Below are 20,403 nucleotides of genomic sequence, written 5' to 3'. Positions count from 1 at the left end.
CCACCGCCCGCGGGCACTGGCTGAGCTCCGAGGCGGCGCGCCGGCAGCGGGGACGCCCGGAGGGGGTCGGAGCGGCTGGGGGCGGCGGCGGCCGGGCCGGGGCTCCCCCCCCGCCCGCGCTCGCCGCCGCGGTGGTGCGTCCCGGAGGTTACCGGAAGTGGCCGCGCTCGGCGCTGCCATGTTGAGGAGCCGCCGCTGCCGCTGCCGCCGCCGCCGCCGCCGCCGCTTTGTTGTCGCCTCCTCCGGCTGAGGAGGCTCCCCGAGCGGGGGGAGTGGGGAGGAGGGGGGTCGGCCGCCGCAGCCATGGAGGCCAACTGGACCGCGTTCCTGTTCCAGGTACTGGGGGCCCCGGGGGGGCCGGGGGGCCAGGGGGGCCGGGCCGGGCTCGGGCGGGCGCTCCTCCCCTCCCGGCTCCGCTCTCCGGCCCGGCCTTAATCCCCCTTTGTTTTTCCGCCCGCCCGCTCCCGCGGAGCCCGGCCGCTGAGGTGAAAGGAGGCGGCCTGACGGGGTGCGGGGGAGAAGCAGGCCTCGGGGTGAACCCGGGCCCCCCCAAGCACACACGTATACACACACCCTTCCCTCCCTCCCCGAAGGGGAAGGGAGGAGGCCGGTCGCTGTCACCACCCCGCGGCCCAGAGAAAGGAGGGCGCCGGGCCGCTGGGTAGCGCGGGCCGCTCGGCCACTGCGCGCCCGACACGGCCGCGCAGCGCAACGAGGGGGTCCCCCGGTCCTGCTCCGAGTCCCCATCCATCTTTTGCTCGCGCTTTCGCGTCACCTCTCTTTTTGTGTGTGTGCTTGTGTGTTGACTTTCTGACCCTCCTCCCACATCCCGCGAATAGCGGGTATCTCTGGCTTCGCCGCCACTCCCCCTTCTCGCCGCCCCCTCGGGTATACCCGACCGGGGGTGTTGAGAGCGTGGTTCCCCTCCGCAAACTTTTTTCCATTCCTACTCCGAGTCCTAGCTGAGTCCTGGCAGCTGGTCCCCTCGCCTCTGTCCAGCTCTCCTGCCGTCCCATTGAGCTTGGGGAATCCCCGGGCTGGCGGGGCCGGGCGGGGGCGGGGAGCGGCGGGGGCCGGGACTCCTGCAGGCCCGACCTTCTCAGTGCGCCGCTCGTTCGCTCGCTCGCGGCCCGCTCGCTCGAACGTTTCGCTCGGGCCCAGTGGGCGACGGGAAGCGGAGTGCGAGCGCAAAGTCCGTTTACAAAGCCCCCAGATGAGTCACTCGTGGCGTGTGGATCTTCGCTTTTTTTGATAGAAACTTCAAAGCTACTATAGCGGATACTTTAGCCATACCTTTCCCCTGCCACTTTAATACAGGACCCCAGTTTGGAACTTTCTTTCCTGCTTCGTTTCTGTTTGCAAATACATTGATGAGCAGTAGAGATGAGCTCACGTAGAAACTTCAGACCCGAAGGTTAGGAAGCTCGTCGTTTTTAAAAGTTGTGTCCTTCGCGCCTGCCTCTTTTGAGTTATTTTCCTATGAATTCTTCGTGAAATTCCAAACGCATAGCTTGGGTGCTTTGAGCCCTTTGGAAATGCAGAATCTTCAGAAGATTATCCTCTCAGCGTCTGGTCCCATCCCGGTGGAGTTATATAGGGAACTGGAGAACGCAAAATGACCTATTGTGTAACCTGGCTTGTCTTATTAAGACATATTTTCAAGTATGGGCGTTTTGATTTTAAGTAATTAGTAAAACAAATGGACTTACTAAAATCGGGAATTCTTAAGATTTTGGAACGCATGAACTTCCCACACTATCACTCTGATCTAGTGTTGGTTGCTTTGATGAGCTTGTTAATAAAGTGATAACTTAAGAATGTATTGGCAAAGAAATACAAAACTAGCTGGCGGGGTTGGTGCAAAGCCGGCAAATGCCTTCTTTAGAAGAAGCTTACAGATGGTCATTTTACAATAAAGGACTGAGCCATAGAAGTGGTTTAAACACTTTTACACCGAGTATCCGTGAACTTAATGGAGAGCGAGCAAATCGAGTTCTTTATGTAAAGGAGAAGCCCACAGTTCATCTTTGGGAAGCTAGTTGAAAGATTCCATACTTTAAAAAGCCATTTTAACTATTTTTTTTCCTGGATAAAGCTAATGCCAACCTATTGTTTTCCACCTGAGGAGGAAACGTGAAAGCTCATATTTGATCCTGGGAGCGCAGTGTGAAAGTTGTTGAAAAAGCTGTAATTTAGAGTTGAGGACAATGAGGAAAGAGACCTTCAGTCTCTCCTATGGAAAGATACAAACAGATATTCGGTGCCAGTTTTCAGTTTCTCACTGGGGAAATAGAGAATTCAACTCTGTTTCTTGGAGCATCCTGTTGAATTTGTATCTTTAAACAAAATTTAATAACCTGCTTGCTTTCCAGATAACATGGTGGAAAGTGAAAGTGAAGCTCTTAAAATATTTGATGGATGATTCTTCTAACAGGACATTCAAGATATGACTCACCGATGCTAATTTGTTTCAGTACAAAATCTCTTACCCTCTGGCAATGGAGATTTCATGGTTCTACATCCTACCACCCTGGGTGATGAAATAACATTTCTGTTTTGTTTTTTGCCAGCCCCAGAAAAAAGGAAAGCTTGGGCAGGGCTGGAGCTGTGCACTTGAGTTAGAAGATAAAATTTAAACTTTGATGTGATGATGCTAGTCTAATAAAAGCCTACTGAGAACTTACATTTGAGAAGTAAATCACTTTGTTGAAGGCAGGCCGTGGCTTTTATTTAACTCTTTTCCTCAGGAAACAAGTTGAGGAAAATTGCCTTCTTAGCCAGCTTTATGGAGAAGTGCTGGGCTGGGCTCTTAGGAATCTTTAGAGACTGATTCTTCCAGTAGTTCTACAGCATTTTATTTAAGGACCGGGGACCTGGTGTGACCCTCGTGAGTGTGAGCATCGGCAGTGCTGTAGAGATAATTTGTATAGCACAAACATCTGGATTGGTAAAATGACAGTCATTTCTTTTAGTGCTCCATCCTTCTAATGGTTGTTTAGAATCGAAAAATGGCTCAAAATGTTAAAAGTTTGAACTTTGTCCAGAAGATTTGCATTCCATGGCGTGTGATATGTTAGCCTTTGAAATTGTATATCTTGAGCGAGCTTCAGCTCTTACCTGTTTGTATTCATTATGGAAACTTGGGTATCCTACTCAGCTCAAAAAAAGAGTAAGATTAGAAGCCAAATTCTATAAGTACACCTGGGTAGGTAGGCTCCAAGTTAGAAGAGCTGCACACGTTAGATGAAAAGTGGACTGTAATTCGGTGTGGGCATTGGATCTGGAAGAAGACCCATTAGTAACTGTACTTTCTAAGTGTTATTGCAAAGCCTGAAGGACATTTTAAGTCAAGATTGTTAAATTCAGACTGCCTCCTTTGGATACCACACCTAATCTTTGGGAAGAGTGGTTCCAGGCCCAGATGCTGACCTGCAATTAAGTGGAAAGTGAGAAATGGATGCCCTTGACCGACAGAGGAGAAGCCCTGCTAGCTTCCTTGGGTGTTGTTTCGTTGTCTGTGTCTTTGATAACTTAGGTAACCAAGTGACTACAGAGTGTGAAGGGAAGAAAACTCACATGTCTACGATGATGGGATGTTATATGCTTAAAATATTTGGAACTCCTAGCTTGGTCCTTTTAGGATTACAAGACTCAAGCATAGGGGCTTGGGCTCACTGTCGAATATTTAAAAAATAAAGTTGGTAAAGAGCAACATATTAGGAAGAGCTATTTCAAGAACTTTTTCCATCGTTTTCTAAAATTTCCAAACAGTGGTCCAGCTAAGGTTCTAGAGTAGAGAAGCATATATCTACCACTGTGTCACAGCCTGCTTCTGGAAGAGGGTGCATCTGAGTGTGGATGCAGTTCGCTTTCTCTTGCTAGTGTTGGTAAAGGATGCAAACTCTAGTAGAGGCTTCGTGGTCTGAGAAGCAGATGCCAGGTGTTTGCCACCTTCACACATGCCTTCCGTGTCAGCCACATCTTTTAGTAGAATTCAGTGATGCTCTTTGTAAGTGAACTTAACAGCTAGTGTGTGTATTCACAGAGCTACATTCCTTTCATTGCTTAGCAGGCCCTTTCTCAATCACTAGTTTTCTTCTGATAAGAGCGAGAGACTTGGTGCTTTTTATGCCCTTTGTAACAGATAAGTAGATGATCTTGTTGATCATATACAGGGTTTGTATATTGCCACAATCTAAGATACTGTTAAATACTTAAATCTGGCATGTACTCTTTTTTTGACAAGTTATTTAAGATTGGTTTCAGTATTGGCAGTCAAATGCACACTGATTTCATCGACTAATGTCTCTCATGAGCCAGGATAGTGTGTACTTTAGTCAACTATTTGAAAGTATGATTGCTGTCAGCAGTGTAGATGCAAACATTTTGACCAGCAGTGATTTTTCAGTGTTTTGTATCCAGAGCTCTTGAGAGCAGGTGGTCGCTGCAGCTCTGTAACCGAGGGCAGCTCACAGACTCCGGGACTGTGGCTCTGCTCTCTCTTGTCTGGAGCATGTTGAATGGTTAAGGTCACGCTGAGAGGCTCAGTTTCTCAAGTGTAAATGTTTGGTTTTAGGCCCATGAAGCCTCCCATCACCAACAGCAGGCAGCACAGAACAGCTTGCTGCCCCTCCTGAGTTCTGCTGTGGAGCCCCCTGATCAGAAACCGTTGCTTCCAATACCAATAACTCAGAAACCTCAGGCTGCACCAGAAACATTAAAGGATGCCATTGGGATTAAAAAAGAAAAACCCAAAACTTCATTTGTGTGCACTTACTGCAGTAAAGCATTCAGGGACAGCTATCACCTGAGGCGCCATCAGTCCTGCCACACAGGGATCAAGCTGGTGTCTAGGGCAAAGAAAACTCCCACCACGGTGGTTCCCCTTATCTCCACCATCGCTGGAGACAGCAGCCGAACTTCGTTGGTTTCAACTATTGCAGGCATCTTATCAACAGTCACTACATCTTCCTCGGGCACCAACCCCAGTAGCAGTGCCAGCACCACAGCAATGCCTGTGCCCCAGTCTGTCAAGAAACCCAGTAAGCCCGTCAAGAAGAATCATGCCTGTGAGATGTGTGGGAAGGCCTTCCGGGATGTGTACCACCTCAATCGGCACAAGCTTTCCCATTCGGACGAAAAGCCCTTTGAGTGTCCTATTTGTAATCAGCGCTTCAAGAGGAAGGACCGGATGACTTACCATGTGAGGTCTCATGAAGGAGGCATCACCAAACCCTATACTTGCAGTGTTTGTGGGAAAGGCTTCTCAAGGTACTGCATTTTGCATTGCTTTTTCATTATGGCATCGGTCAGAGCCAATTTGTGTCTGTGATCTAGGTTAATGTGAAAAGCTATATGTGCAGGTCTGCATTATAAGGGGAGGTTGGTGAAAAAGCCTGTCTTTAGGTCTAACTCTGATTTGGTATGACTGACTAGTGGAACATAGCAGTTAACCTGTCAGGTCACTTAAGGAGGGACTTCGGTAGACCCAGGCCTTTATTTGGCATAAGGATTCTTAACACTTCAAAAGTCTTGCCAATTTTTAGTTCAGTTGGAGAACCCGATATGAGGATCTCTGCAAATCAGAGAGATTTTGCATACTCTTAATGCAACTTTTAAGAAGCTTTTCTCCCACTCTCTAGCCCCATTTTTATATGTGTACTTTTTCACTTTAAAAAAAAAATGAAAAAAGCTCTTAGAGTTCACACAGTGGTAGTTATTCCTGGTATTGAAACTACAACTTTTGAATGTTTGTGTTGTAAAGAATCAGAACTTTAGTATGATCTGATGTTGACTAGGAGAAGAACAGGTGAAGGTCTCAGATTTGGGTTTGTGATGTGAGAGGTGAGGAGATTTGCGCTGAGGGTGGGGGAGTTGGTAATCCTGGCTTTCTGCAGAACGCTCCCCTGTAGTTTGCAAGGCACAGCGTCACATAAGCGGCGTTTCTCCGAGTGTTGCATTACATCTTCCGTTTGAAACTCTTTTACAGGCCTGACCACCTAAGCTGTCATGTAAAACACGTGCATTCAACAGAAAGACCCTTCAAATGCCAAGTAAGAGTTAAAATGACTTATCCTTAGCGTAGCACCTGGTGCACATTGTCCAGAAAGCCGGAGCCACTCAAATCTTGTGGTTCTTGAACAGTCACGTCACAGATTGGAGTGAATGTGGTTCATTGGAATTCTAGTTTTATAATATGAAGATAGTATATATACACATATATATGTATATATATATTATATATTAAGATTGTTTTTAAATATAAGTGTATTATTTTTGTGTAGCTGTGTTCCCTTTCCTTGGACAATGACATTTTTTTTTTGGTGTAAGAGGGGAAAATTTTTTGTAATTAAAAAAGTACTTACTTTATGTGTGTGTACTTGAATGTATGTTTGTGTACAATATGCATGCAGGAGCCTAAGTAGGTCAGAAGAAGGCATCAAATTTCCTGGAACTGGAGTCACAGAAGGTTGTGAACCACTACATGGGTGCTAGGAACTGAACTTGGGCCCTCTACAAGAGCAGCCAGTGCTCTTTACCTCCAGGTCATTTCTCCAAACCCTTTTGTTATTTTTTATGCTATGTATATGAATGTTTGCCTGCATGTATGTATGTGCACCATGTACATGCTTGGTGCCCAAGCAAGGCAAAAGAAGTTGTTGGATCTTCTGGAAATGGAGTTACAGGTGCTTATGAGCCACCATGTGAATACTGGGAACTAAACCTGGTTCGTCTGCAAGAGCAGCCGAAAATTTTACAGTGCATTTTCTGTTATCATTGGGATAAGTGTTATTATTTACTAGATTGTTGTTTGCTTTTACCATATTGGAGGATGTATTCAAATCAGTGATTTTTATTAGGTGTAAATTGTGATAATGAAAAAGTTAAGAATTTTTCCCACTCAAATGACTGTTTTAGGCATTCCTGATCCTAATTTGTTGTTGGAAGTTCTTTAGTGCTCCTTTCGGTTGTTTATTAAGTAAATGACTTGAATTCTAGGAACAATCTAATTGAAGGAAGGGCAATAGTGTCATTCACTGAATACTACTCTGAATCAAGCTCTTCGTCTGCCAGGAATTCTGTGATAGGTGTTGTCCCAGTTCCATAGAGACATTAGACAGATTAACTGTCTTGTTTAGCATTACACTGTTTAGTGATTTGTGAAACTCAGTTTAAATCTAGGCTTTTGTTTTTGTCTTGTTTGGCTTTGCTCTTGCAGTGCTGGGAATTGAACCCATGAGGCAGTTACTCTATCACTGAGCCCTCTGCCCAGCCCTAAATCTAGGTTTAACTCAGTGTGAGCCTCTTATCTTTTCACTACTCTGTGTTGATGTATTTTCTTCCTCCAAAATGGAAGCATCTAAAATCACCAGCTGTTTTAGTATGATCGGTGATTCTCAATAACACATGCGATGAAAATTAGACTAGTTCAGCCAAGCTTGCTGAGTGGGTAGGGGTAATGTGCAGAATATACGCACTTTAAAATGAGTTGAACAGGATAGTCTATATTTAAAAAAAGTTTTCCTCCCTCATGCAGACGTGCACTGCTGCCTTTGCCACCAAAGACAGACTACGGACACACATGGTGCGCCACGAAGGCAAAGTATCATGTAACATCTGTGGGAAGCTCTTGAGTGCAGCATATATCACCAGCCACTTAAAGACACATGGGCAGAGCCAAAGTATCAACTGTAATACGTGTAAACAAGGCATCAGCAAAAGTAGGTGATGTTTCAGACTGTTTTGCATTTCATATTGATGAAATGTAGGCTTCTTTTTTCAATATATCAAAGATATTTAGACTATGCTCATGGGACTGTATTAATGTTCATCTTGTTTCCTCCCATCACCAGACTAGGCAAACAGGCATCAATGGAGAGAGCATGTTGGTGTTGGAACTGTTTTAAACCATGTATGCAAACAGCATTGTTACACTCTCCATTCGCTCCTAGTCCTATACTTGTCTACTACCAATTATACCCATAGAGCAGAATTTCATCCCAGCTATTTTCATTGTTTTGTTTGAGGTTTGAATAAGAGCTCTGGTGCTTGGAACTGCAGCGGCTAGGTGTTGTGGTTCACACCTATGTTCCTGGAGCATGGGAGCGAGAAGCAGGAGTATCAGAAGTTCAAGATCAGAGTTGGCTATAAAGTACATTTGAGGCTAGCCTGTGACCCTGTCTCAAAGTAATATGATATGATAATAATAAACTGGTGGCATATAGTTGTAATCCTAGCACTTGGGAGATGGGAACAGGAGAGTCAGGAGTTCAAGGCTCACATCACCAACAGAGACAGTTTGGCTGCGTGAGACCTTGTCACTCACACTCACAGCAGGATTAAGTTCAGAGTTGAAGATAAAATTTAATACTTAATATATGTAACTTTGTTTCAAAAATTTCCTTCACCACCGAAGGGCTATTTTCATAGTTCTTTATCTTATTACATATATATTTCATGCAACAGAAATGTCAGATTCTCTAAAATGATCATGAATAGCTTCAGTGAATGGGAAAGTTTAATATGTGCATTTTTGTTTGTTTGTTTTGTTTTGTTTTTCAAGACAGAGTTTCTCTGTAGCTTTGGAGCCTGTCCTAGACTAGGCTGGCCTCAAACTTACAAAGATCCACCTGCCTCTGCCTCCCAAGTGCTGGAATTAAAGGCGTGCATCACCACCGCCCGGCTTAATATGTTTTTTGTTTTGTTTTCTTATACTCTTGTAGCCTTGACTGACTTGGAACTCAGAGATCTGCCTTCCTCTGCCTCCCAAATACTAGTATTAAAGGTATGTGCCTCATACCTGACTCGCTTAATGTGTTTTAATCCTATCTACTTTTGCATTTCTGTGAGTATATTGGGCTCATTATCTAGCTTGCTATACTTTATAAAAATTTAATATATGTCTCTGTGGTTAAACAAATCTATTTGATAGTTTATTAAATATTGAACCCATGCTAACTAACATTATTCAACTTCCTTTTTCAAAGATACTTCCTTTATAATATAGCAAAATTTTCCTTTCTTTTTTATATTAGTTTTCTCTAGTCCTATAGATTATTTAAAATGATGTTTTATTTATTTAGTGTATGTGCACACATATACCACAGTGCAAGTGTGGAGGTCAGAGGAAAACTTTGGAGAGTTGGTTCTCTCCTTCAACCACATATGTTCTAGGGAGTCAGCTCAGAACATCAGGCTTGGTGCCAGGAGTTCTTTCCTTGCTGAGCCATCTTGCTGCTCCTCATTTCCTGACTTTTAGCAAATCTATTTGTTTTATTCAGTATAGACACAGGCAGGAAAAAAAAATTCACTACATTAGGAGCTATTAGTTAAATGACAATAACCATAAAGGCACAAGGAGTCAAAACACCCGTGTTTGGGTGGGATTGTTTGCTTGCTTGCTTGTTTCTGAATTAAGTTCTCACTATGTAGTCTTGGCTTTTTGAACTCACAGTGTAGACCACCAGACTGGTTGCTCCACGTGGAGATCCACCTGCCTCTGCCTCCTGAATACTGAGATTAAAAGTATGCAGCAAAATTTCTGGCTTGGATTTCTTGGCTTTTGTTTTTGATAGGGTCTTATGCTGAGAATGAAATCAGGTCTTCTTCCTGCATGTTAGTCAGACACTGTAACAGCTGACTTGTTATATCTCTAGCTCCTAGGTTCGAGTTTGAAAACATGGTTCCACTCTTTCAAGGTAAATACAATGTTTGTGGTTTGTCTTTGGAATAGCATGCATGAGTGAAGAGACCAGCAATCAAAAGCAGCAGCAGCAACAGCAACAACAGCAGCAGCAGCAGCAGCAACAACAACAACATGTGACAAGCTGGCCAGGGAAGCAGGTAGAGACACTGAGATTGTGGGAAGAAGCTGTCAAAGCAAGAAAGAAAGGTAAGAAGGGGCTTCCGGTGCTCTGCGCTCTGCGTGTGGCTCAGGAGTGTTTGATTAGTATTCCGGGTGACAGAAGTGGAGCGCAGCAGTGGGGGAGTGCAGCTTCACAGTGCTGCTTATGGACAGTGTTTGGTATAATCGAATTATTGGCAGCAGGGCTTCCGTGTAGGGTTTTGTTACTGGGAAATGAAAGTCCTCAGCGCTTCCTGCCTTGTTCTTTCTCTGGATTTACTTTTTGTTACATATGCAGTCAAGGTTAGTATGCTTATAGTTCCTTTTTATGTCAGTGTCCTTGTGCTAAGGGTTCCTTTTTGTTTTGTTTTAAGATAGGGTCTCTCTGTGTCCCTTTGACTGTCCTGGAATTCTCTAAGTAGACCAGGATGACCTCAAACTCACAGAGATCCACCTGCCTTTACCTCCCAAGTACTGGGATTAAAGGTGTGCACCATCATCACTCAATGGGCTCTTTTCTTAATTTCTAAAATATTACCACTTTGAGGTAGATGAGCTATCCTTGTGGGAGTTCATTTTCTCATTGCTGATTTCCTGTTTTTCAGGACTGGTCCTGTGTTGATTATTTGGTGCATGATTCAGACCTTATTGTCTTGCTGTCTTTTCTCTTGGCTCTTGGTGTCACCTTTATCTGCTTTATCTACCTTAACCTATCTGCTCCTCTGCTGTTGAGGGCTTTGTTATAGAAGTTTAGATGATGATAATTGTGTAGTAGTTGAAGGAATATTGTGAAGGATATTTTCACTAAAGAAGGAATAAAAGTATTTGAAGTCATAGTATGATGGAGGAAGGTCATTGGCCAATAAAGAAACTGCTTGGCCTTGTGGGTGGAGTAAACAGAACAAAATGCTGGGAGGAAGAGGAAGTGAGGTCAGAGACTCTCGACAGCTCTCCGGAGCAGACGCCTCAGCAGAGACGCCATGCCCTGCTCCCTGGCAGACACACGCGATGAAGGTCCGACCCAGGATGGACATAGGCTAGAATCTTCCTGGTAAGCGCACCTTGGGGTGCCATACACAGATGATTAGAAATGGGCTAAATTAATATGTGAGAATTAGCCTAGAAGAGAATGGGCCAAGCAGTGATTAAAAGAATACAGTGTCCGTGTAATTATTTCGGGGCATAAGCTAGCCAGGCGGGCGGCTGGGGTGTTGGGGACGCAGCCCCGCCGCCCTTACTACTACAATAGTAGAAGGATGCTTGAGAATCAGGGCACAGCCCAGTGGTCAGCACTTGCCTTCTATGTCCAGTACCAAAGGTTTAATCCTCTAGAGTGAAATGAAGACTGTAGGGGAGGAGACAGAAACGCCTTCCTTTGGGTAGAGCACAAGGAGAGGACAGCAGCAGTGATACTGTTACCCAGGAAGTGATGGGCCTTCTCCCATCCTCACTGTCTGCATTTGTGTTCCCTGTTGTATTTCAGTTTGCTTTGCATAATAAGACTTGATTGTTTAACTCATCTTCTGACCTTCATTAAACAAAATGCTATTGTGTTCCCATTTGTAGCTGGAGTCTCTCTCTCTGTTAGTAAACATTACATTTGGGAAAGAGGAGATGGCTATATTGAGAACCTCATGAAAATCTAAACTTGATTTTAAAGTGTCACTGTTTGTGTGTTTTAATTTTTTTGAGACAGGGTCTCACTATGTAGCCCTAACTGCCCGAGAGGTCCCTATGTAAACCAGGCTGGCCCCAAACCCAGAGATCCACACCTAGCCAGAAATGCTCTTTAAATATTAGACCTGGATAAATTTTAAATTCCCAAACCTGGATGAAAATCAGATTATCATTGAGGAAGCTTTTTAACTTTATAGATTTGCCAGGTTCTATCTCAGTTTCACAATTGAATATCCCAGCAATCTATTAAAAAAATAAAAAGAGCCTCCCTAGATGTTTTTCATCATCATTCTTGTTTGGCAGCTCCTGGTATGTAGTGCAGAGCAGGCCAGATAAGGTCAGACCAATCAAATGGCTGACTGTCCTGAAGTGGTTCGACCCCTCTGTGGACCCTGTGCAGACTCCTCTAGCTGTAGACTTGAGTGGGTGTCACAGGTCTGTCTCCTTACTGCCAATTTATGGCATCTTGATAGGTGGTGCTGAATTTTCTGGAGTGGGTGAAGTAGGATGTCATCTGCCAGGGACCTTTTTTCTTTTTTTTAAATTAATATTTTATTATTTATGTGTATAAATGTTCTGCCTGATTGTATGTATGTGTGCCACATGCAAGACTGGTGCCTGCAGAAGCCAGAATAGGGCTTCAGGTCCCCTGGAAGTGGAGTTACAGATTGTTTTTGAGCCACTGTGTAGGTGCTGGTAATTAAACCCAGGCTGTCTATAAGAGCAACATGTGCTCTTAACTGCTGAGCCAGCTCTCCAGCCCCAGGGATCTGTTTGGGCATTGCTGAATAAAAAGGAGTGGATTTCCCTAACATGCCACAGGATTTCCTTGCCCGAGTTAGTCCTACTTGGTATGCTTGGTGGTGTGTGTAATGTGTGCTGTTAGATGCTATTGGGCATGAAGTAGGTGATTATATCAGCATTAGAAAGAAGAGGAAGTAGGGGTGAGAAGGAAAGGAGCATACAACTACTGAGTAGTAGCTTTCCCTTAGCAGAAGAAACTTTCTAAGCCAGGCATCATGGTGCATGCCTTTAATCCCACCCAGCACTGTGGAGGTAGAGGCAGACAGAAGATCTCTGAGGCCAGCCTGGGCTACATAACCAGTTCCAGGACAGCCAAGGGTACATAGACCTCCATCTCGAAAAGAAAAGAAACATTATGAACTATAATATTGGTTAACTCCTGACTCAGACAGACACTGAAATAATGTTTATCATTCGTCATCCATTTTTAAACCCTCAGCGGAGTGTGGCTTCACATCGAAGAAGCCATTTAGCATTTGTGAGTGAGAGTACACACACCTCTTTGCTAATTAGTGTGCCTTTTGAGAACTCACTGGTGGCACAGTGTGGACAAGTCTTTCCTGTCGGCCTGCTCGTGATTGACTGTCCCAGGAAAGGCTGTAGAACTCAGAAGGCATGAAGACAGTGAGGACACTTAGCTTACTCAGTGCCTCTGCTCCCCAGAGCACCATGCAGAAGTCACTGGTCCTCTCAGCATCTCTGAGGTAGGTAGTAAATCTGAACTGAAATCAGAAGTTCAGGACTGAACAAGTTGCCCAAGTCTTCCGAGGCATCAGAAAAGAGATTCATAGAGTGGGATCTCTGCCCCAGGACTATGCGCAGAAGATCCTCTCTTCGTATTTTATCACTTAGTAGAAACTGTAATTTGGTTTATTAAATGTTCTTTTTAATTAAGAGAAGTTAATTCGGAAGCTGAATTTTGCTTATAGGTATGAGAGTCTAAAGTCCCTTTTGTCTTCTCATTTTAGAAGCTGCCAACCTGTGCCAAACCTCCACGGCTGCTACGACACCTGTGACTCTCACTACTCCATTCAATATAACCTCCTCTGTGTCGTCTGGGACTATGTCAAACCCAGTCACAGTGGCAGCTGCAATGAGCATGAGAAGTCCAGTAAATGTTTCAAGTGCAGTTAATATAACCAGCCCGATGAACATTGGGCATCCTGTAACTATAACCAGTCCATTATCCATGACCTCTCCTTTAACACTCACTACCCCAGTCAACCTCCCCACCCCTGTAACTGCCCCGGTGAATATAGCACACCCTGTCACCATCACATCGCCGATGAACCTGCCCACACCTATGACATTAGCTGCTCCCCTCAATATAGCAATGAGGCCTGTAGAAAGCATGCCTTTCTTGCCCCAAGCTTTGCCTACATCACCACCTTGGTAAACAGTATTATAAAGTCAAAATATGGGTTAAAGTAAATATTTACCAGCAACTTAATTTTAGTTGATTAAAGCAAAAAGCAGACTATGAAATTGGGAGGTTTTATTACGTTAGTTAATAAGAGTGTAGTAGCATTTTGCTCCAATTTGGCTGGGGTTGTTCAAAGTAGGGTATATGTGTAACTTATCACTGGACCACATTAGTTTAATCAGAACCCCTTTTAGCTGACCCCATTGCTTAAACAGGATAGTAGCTGGCAAGGTGAAATGCCAGAATTAAAACCAATCATAAAGCCCATTTCAAAAGGAAAAAAAGCATTATTTGTTTTTAATTATATTTGTTTTAATCCTACAAAATCATTTTATTGTAAACACTAGCAGAGCTTTTCCCTCTGTACAAGGTGGGTAGTTTTAACCTGAAGTTCTAAACCCACAGAGTGAGAGCTAGTGTAGAATTGTCTGTGTTTTTTGTTTGTATGAGTAAATAGATGCATTGTCATAATAAAATGCATTTCAGAGAATATGCATTTTACCTTTGGGAATATGTTAATTTCAGGCAGCATTCCCTATGGGAAAGGTGATACCAGCTCTGATATGCAAAGCATATGATAATTTATCATTCTAACTTCAACATATAATAGGGATTGTGACCTGATATTTGGAGATGTAAATATTGCTCAGCATATTAATCCTGATGGAATATAGCATTGTAGTTGACTTTTTAAAAAAAAACAACAAAAACTATTAAAAAAAACAAAAACAAATTGTGCTTTGATGAGAAGGCTGCAGCTGACTTAGGAGAAGTCAGGTGTGCACACAGGCTCCAAACGCAGGCCAGCGGTTCCTGTTCAGGAGCAATGAGGACTTTGGAGCAGTTTAAATCTATTGCTTTAAATTGGAAGACATTGGAGGCACTGGGATGTGATAGGCCCCTCTCTCTCCCATTCAGCGCCTGTTGATGTTACAGCAGGCACAGATGTGTTAGATGCTCACTAGAGTTTATGTCTTATATTAAATTGTATACAGTTTTTATTCTAACCACTAACTAGGTAGGATGCCCCTTCAGAACAAGCAGAGTGTATCTTTTCTCCCTCCTCTGTCTAATCAAGTATTGTGCAGATTCGTTCAACTTTGTAAATATGGACATCACTTTTTTTTTTTTCTTTTAAGAAAACACTTGTATCTGCTTTCTGGAGTTTTCAGGGAGGAGGCTGTCTGCATGCTCCATGGAAACCCAGCAATGATTGTGCACGTTGAGACATGTGCTTTTGTTTCTTAGCCGGATGCTTTATCCCTGTACGTACGGTAGAAACCAAAAGCTAGGGAAACAGATACTCTTTACGCCATCATACCACATGTCATGTTTTTAAAGCACTGGGTTAGAGAAGAGTTCGTTCAAACCAAGATGCTGTAATTGTTGGTTTTGTTTTTTTACATTGCAATATGTTTTGGGTCTTTTTCATTTTTAATTTTGCAGTTAAGAGAAATGGAAATGAGTTTTGTTAACCCTGCAGAATGCTTGCAGGACTCACACCAGATGACTTCCGTTTATACCCCACTGTGTCAGTACAAACATCAAAATACCCTGTGTCTGAGACAGACTTCCTACATCAGGGACAGGTATCTGTGTGTCATTATACAAAACAGTTCTAGGGGGATGAACTACATAGTAAAAAAAAATTAAAATAAATAGTACCTAGTGTAAAATAATTTTATAAATGATCTTTTGTACTTTAGGACATTAAATTGTACAACTTTTGTATATATAAAGCTTAGGAACTTTCTGTTTAGCAGGAAGGCAACACATTCCTACACTTTTAATGTATATGTTTGTTATAATGTCCATGTAAACATGCCCTATGTTTGTGCCTTTTAATTAGTTTGTCTCAATAAACAAGATGTAGAGAAAAATATGTAGCTATGACTTTGTTACAGCAGTTCTTATCCACAGTTGAAAGTTGGTTTGTTTTTAATATGTAGATCATTATGTGTGAGCTACTGGAAGGGCTCATGTGGGGAAGGCCCAGGAATGGCACTGCTGAGACCTGGAAGAGGAGTGGTCACATGTGGAGGAAGTCCTCGTTTCCTGGCATGTGCTCTGTCTGCTGGGCCCTGCCATCTCTGTTCTGGCGGCAGTCGCGATTCTTCATAGACAGCCCAGGCTTCCTCCACAGTGGTCCAAGAAGCAGTCCTCAAAGTGGGCAGGTATGGGCCCTTCCCCCCAGGCTACAGCGTGGTCATAAGACCCTGAGAGTATTAGTTCTTACGGGGGAAGAAAAGATATATACTAGAAATGATTGTTTTATCAACTCATTGTAAACAGGAGTGAGACTTCGTGTATGACTTGAGATAAAATGCTATTTTGTATGCATACTCTATTCACTTAAGAAGCTTGTCTGCAATAATAAAGCCACGTTGTGTCTTCTCTTGGGAGGGAGAGAGTTGATGGCAGGATGGGGTGAGGGTAGGCCATTGCAAAGGGGCGCAAACAGGTTGTGTGGTGAGATCCTCCTGTGTTCTGGAACTGAAGCTGAGCTGTGATGCTGATGAACTGATTCAACCATGTGTTGAAGGCACCGACGGCCACCACTCTACAAAAAGGCAGAGTATGTTTTCCCTCCTGGTTGTAACCTGGTGGAGAGCTTCCCCTTTATCAGATTGGCAGCTAAACGGTTGTATTAGATAATCCTCAAATCTGACATCCAGCCTGTTATGCTTGCTCTAGCGCTCGCTGCTTGGCCTGCGTTTACCTTTTACTGTGTATTCATTTCCTCCTAAGGTGTGCTCCTAAATGAAGGTTTCTATGTACGCAGATGATGATTTTACCTGTCAATACCAGCACTGTATTACTAACATGCAAAATACTGCAGATTTATTTTGACAAATTAAAGTTAACCAGTCACAACTGTTATGATGGATTGCTTAATACCGCAGAAGCTTCATCAGTTCACTGTGATGGTAGAAAAATGACTGAAGTACTCCTTCCTCAGGTGTACATGCCTGTCACTGGGCTGGGAAGGGAGGGTTGCCATAGAGAAGGGCGAGAGGAAAGGCACCGGACTACAGAAGGGTACTCAGCCCTCCACACAGTCCCACTAAGGACTGACAGAAAGCCAGGCAAGGCTAGATCCACATCAGTTGTCATGTAAAGCCTCCAGGGAGGTGGTTAAGGCAGATGTGACAAGCACCCACATGGCAATATCACTAAGCAGCAAATCAAGATTCTGACACTTTGTTTAATGGAAAAGTTTTGGGTGCCTCCAGATTTCCGTGATAATTGCTTTAGTCTCTTTATTGATTCTGAATACAACTAGAGGAATCATGTTACTTGTGATGTTTTTGTCCTTGGTTTTTACCAAGTTGCTAGTTGATCCAGCCCCATGTATCTGTTTTTATTCTTCAGGGGCCTTGCAATTTGCTCCTGTGGAGAAACTCGAGTTCAAGATATAGAGGGGTAGAGGTTTTCACTTTGATATCCTCAAGGACCATTGGACAGGAGGTGTGATCAGTTCGGGGTCTGCCCAGCATTCTGTCCCCTTCTTTTTTAAGGCGTTTATAGCCTGAAAGAATCCCATTTGCACCCATGTGGATATGTAAACCTCAGCACCTCTGGAATGGCCCTGGTGGGTGCTGACTGCTTAGGTATGAATGCTGCCTGAGCTTGGGAAGTGGAACACCTACTGCTGTTCCACAGGACCCAAGTTTGATTCCCAGCATCTGGAAGCTCACAGCTGCCTAGAACTCCAGCTCGAGAGGATCCAGCACTTCTGACTTCTGACCTGTACACGTGCAAACACACAGACAAACGCACGTACACATAATTAAAATTAAATTTGTTAAAACCTTTTTTGTTTGAGACAGGGTTTCTCTGTGTAGCTTTGTAGCCTGTGCTGGCACTTGCTTTGTAGACCAGGCTGGCCTCGAACTCACAGATATCTGCCTGCCACTGCTTCCTGAGTACTGGGATTAAAGGCACACACCACCACGGCCTGGTGGAATTTTTTAAAACTTTTAAAAAGAGAATGGGGTCCCTCAAAGTAGGTGGGTCTTTCCATCTCAATTAGCACAATCAGGATAGTCCCACAGGGGACTAAGAGAGGAGCACAGTCCATCATGGCTACTTGTCTACAAACCAACAAGCAGAAGAGAAGCAATAGGACTTGTCTGGCTTTCTCCTTCCTCTATTCAGTTGAGGACCCCAGCTCACGGGATGGTGCCACCCATGTTCACAGAGAGTCATCCTCTGAAAACTTCCTCATATTAGCCAAAGGTGTGCCTCAATAATACCCCTGGTGTTTATTAACCCAATCAAGTTGACAATAAATTAACTCACAAAAAAAGTTGGACTACGGGTGGCTGATTAAATGAATTATTGGCCAGCCTGTTCTACAAGAGCAAGTTCCAAAGACAGGCTCCAAAGCTATAGAGAAACACTGTATCAGAGAGAGAGAGAGAGAGAGAGAGAGAGAGAGAGAGAGAGAAAGAGAGAGAGAGAGAGAGAATGAATATAAAATTAATGGCTGTGCCGACAGTGGTGGCACATGCCTTTAATCCCAGCACTCGGGAGGCAGAGGCAGGCGGATCTCTGTGAGTTCGAGGTCAGCCTGGTATACAAGAGCTAGTTCCAGAACAGGAACCAAAAGCTACGGAGAAACCCTGTCTTGAAAATAAAAAATAAAAAAAAATTAATGGCTGTGCTCTGCTATAAGAGTGGAAACATAGAGAAGTCTTCACAGGTCACAGGTGTGGTGTATGAAGTCCTAGATAGTCCAGAAAAATAACAAACCAATAAACAGAAATTAGAAAAAGATCCCACTGTGGAAGTGCACGCCTTTAATCCCAGGACCCATGAGGCAACGGCAGGTGGATCTCTGTGATTCACAATATCAGAACCGTCTACATATCGACTGTTAGGAGTTCTAGACCAGGTCAGAGCAGATCTACATAAAATGTAACAACAATAAAAACACCCACAGTGATTTAGCATGAGACAGACATGAATTCTGCAAAGCTGGGTAAAAGGCATATATATATATATATGTGTGTGTGTGTGTGTGTGTGTGTGTTAATGTAAATTTGAAAACATGCCACCTATTCTACTTTTTTTTCTTTTTACAATATTCACTTTGAGTTTTCTCTGCATAACTCTGCAGTCATTACCTGTGGGGCCTGCAGTAAGGAGTGAATGCCAAGGGAGTAAGAGTATTTTGCCACTTTTTTTTTTTTTTTTTTTTGAGACAGGGTTTCTCTGTGGCTTTGTAGCCTGACCTCCTAGCTCTAGTAGACCAGACTGGTCTCGAACTCACAAAGGTCTTCCTGTCTCTGCCTCCCGAGCACTGAGATTAAAGGCATATGCCACCACTGTCCGGCAACACATTTTAAAAATAAATAAATGGAAAGGAAAAGCATTCATGACATATGGTATGGTATGATCCTACGCAAGGACGTTAGTATAGATGACACAAAGGGCTGGTGCTGGCAAAAGGGGTGAAAGGTTAACCCAGCAGTTAACCTTCCCGGACAGATTTTGGTCTTCTTTGGGTTGCAAAATTTATTCCTCCACCCCTTCCCACACGCCGGTTCCCTGGCTTGCTCTCAAAGGATATGGATACACAGACTGACTCAGCCAGCCATCCTTAGAGAAGCTAGCTAGAATCGAATTTTGCCTGTCTGCCCGGAATGAGTACAAACGGCCGCGCCAAGAGTAGAAGTGAGGCAGCCTTCTACACACAAGCTTCTGCAGACACAGTAGCCAGTAATCTGTGAACGAGCAAGAGGATAAACCCAGCCAATCAGGGCCCAGTAGACCTCAACCAATCCTAGCTCAGCGATGTTTTAGGCTGGGCGGGGGTTGACCCTCCGCAGAGCTGTTTGTTGGCCTGGTGCCCCTCCCCCACAACCCTGGCATCCAGTTCCAGGGAGGGGGGGGGGAGGGAGAGAGGGAGAGAGAGGTCTGGAAGCCGCTGAGAGACCCGCAAAGTAGATTAAGCCAAAGGTGCAGGCAGAGAACGCAGCCTGGCCTGCTGCAGCCTTGACAACGCCGCATTCGCCTTGCATAGTGTGTCCAGGACATCCTAGGAGGGGTGGAACGCCTCAGGAGTAAGAGGGTCTAGAACCGTGGTTGCTCAACCTTGCTATGCTGTGACCCTTTAATACAGTTCCTTGTGTTGTGGTGACCCTCCAACCATAAAATTATTTTTGTTTCTACTTCATAACTGTAATTTTGCTACTGTATGAATCGCTACATTATGAATCATAATGTAAATCTTTTTGGAGATTGAAGTTTGCCAAAGGGGGTCACGACCCACAGGTTGAGAACCACTGGTTTAGAAAGCTATATGGCTTCTCTCCCTAAAAAAAAAAAGAGAGAGAGAGAGACCGATGTTCGGGAGGGTGGGATTGATCAGGAGAGTTTTCCCTTTCAGAGGATGCAGTAAAGGTGGGGATGCAGTAAGGGGAGATGGAATATCTCCCCGAGAAAGATGCTCTATACCGAGACAGACACCGCCTGTTTCCTGGCCTCTTGGTTCTCTCCGGATTTAGCCTGAAGCCCTCCCACCACGATTCAAGCTATCTCCAACGGGTTGCTTTTCCTACGTGTCTTCCACCAGATTTTCTCATTCCTAAAATGAGGTTGGATAATAGTCCCGCCCAAATCGTGGTAAAAGGGAGAGGACTGGCAGTGT

The 20,403-nt window shown here is 44.1% G+C and overlaps 1 protein-coding gene across 2 annotated transcripts; it reads left to right on the top strand.

Moving 5' to 3' along the window:
- The first annotated feature begins 17 nt into the window (after positions 1-17).
- Vezf1 (vascular endothelial zinc finger 1) lies at positions 18-15,630 on the top strand. Of its 2 annotated transcripts, none has more exons than XM_041664625.1 (6): positions 18-336; positions 4,577-5,271; positions 5,990-6,053; positions 7,520-7,721; positions 9,734-9,892; positions 13,294-15,630. In XM_041664625.1, exons 1-6 carry the CDS (start codon positions 304-306, stop codon positions 13,719-13,721), a joined length of 1,581 nt encoding a protein of 526 aa, XP_041520559.1. In that variant the 5' UTR covers positions 18-303; the 3' UTR covers positions 13,722-15,630. The 2 variants fall into 2 exon arrangements, with proteins under 2 accessions (XP_041520559.1, XP_041520560.1); XM_041664626.1 differs by having other exon boundaries at positions 20-336; positions 7,538-7,721.
- The last annotated feature ends 4,773 nt before the right edge of the window (positions 15,631-20,403 follow it).

The sequence above is a fragment of the Microtus oregoni genome, unplaced genomic scaffold, assembly GCF_018167655.1.
Source record: "Microtus oregoni isolate MIOR12 unplaced genomic scaffold, Mior012 000015F_ref0000493, whole genome shotgun sequence".
Taxonomy (NCBI): domain Eukaryota; kingdom Metazoa; phylum Chordata; class Mammalia; order Rodentia; family Cricetidae; genus Microtus; species Microtus oregoni.
The sequence above is the reverse complement of the archived record's forward strand: the minus strand, read 5'-3'. Positions and strand labels throughout refer to the sequence as shown.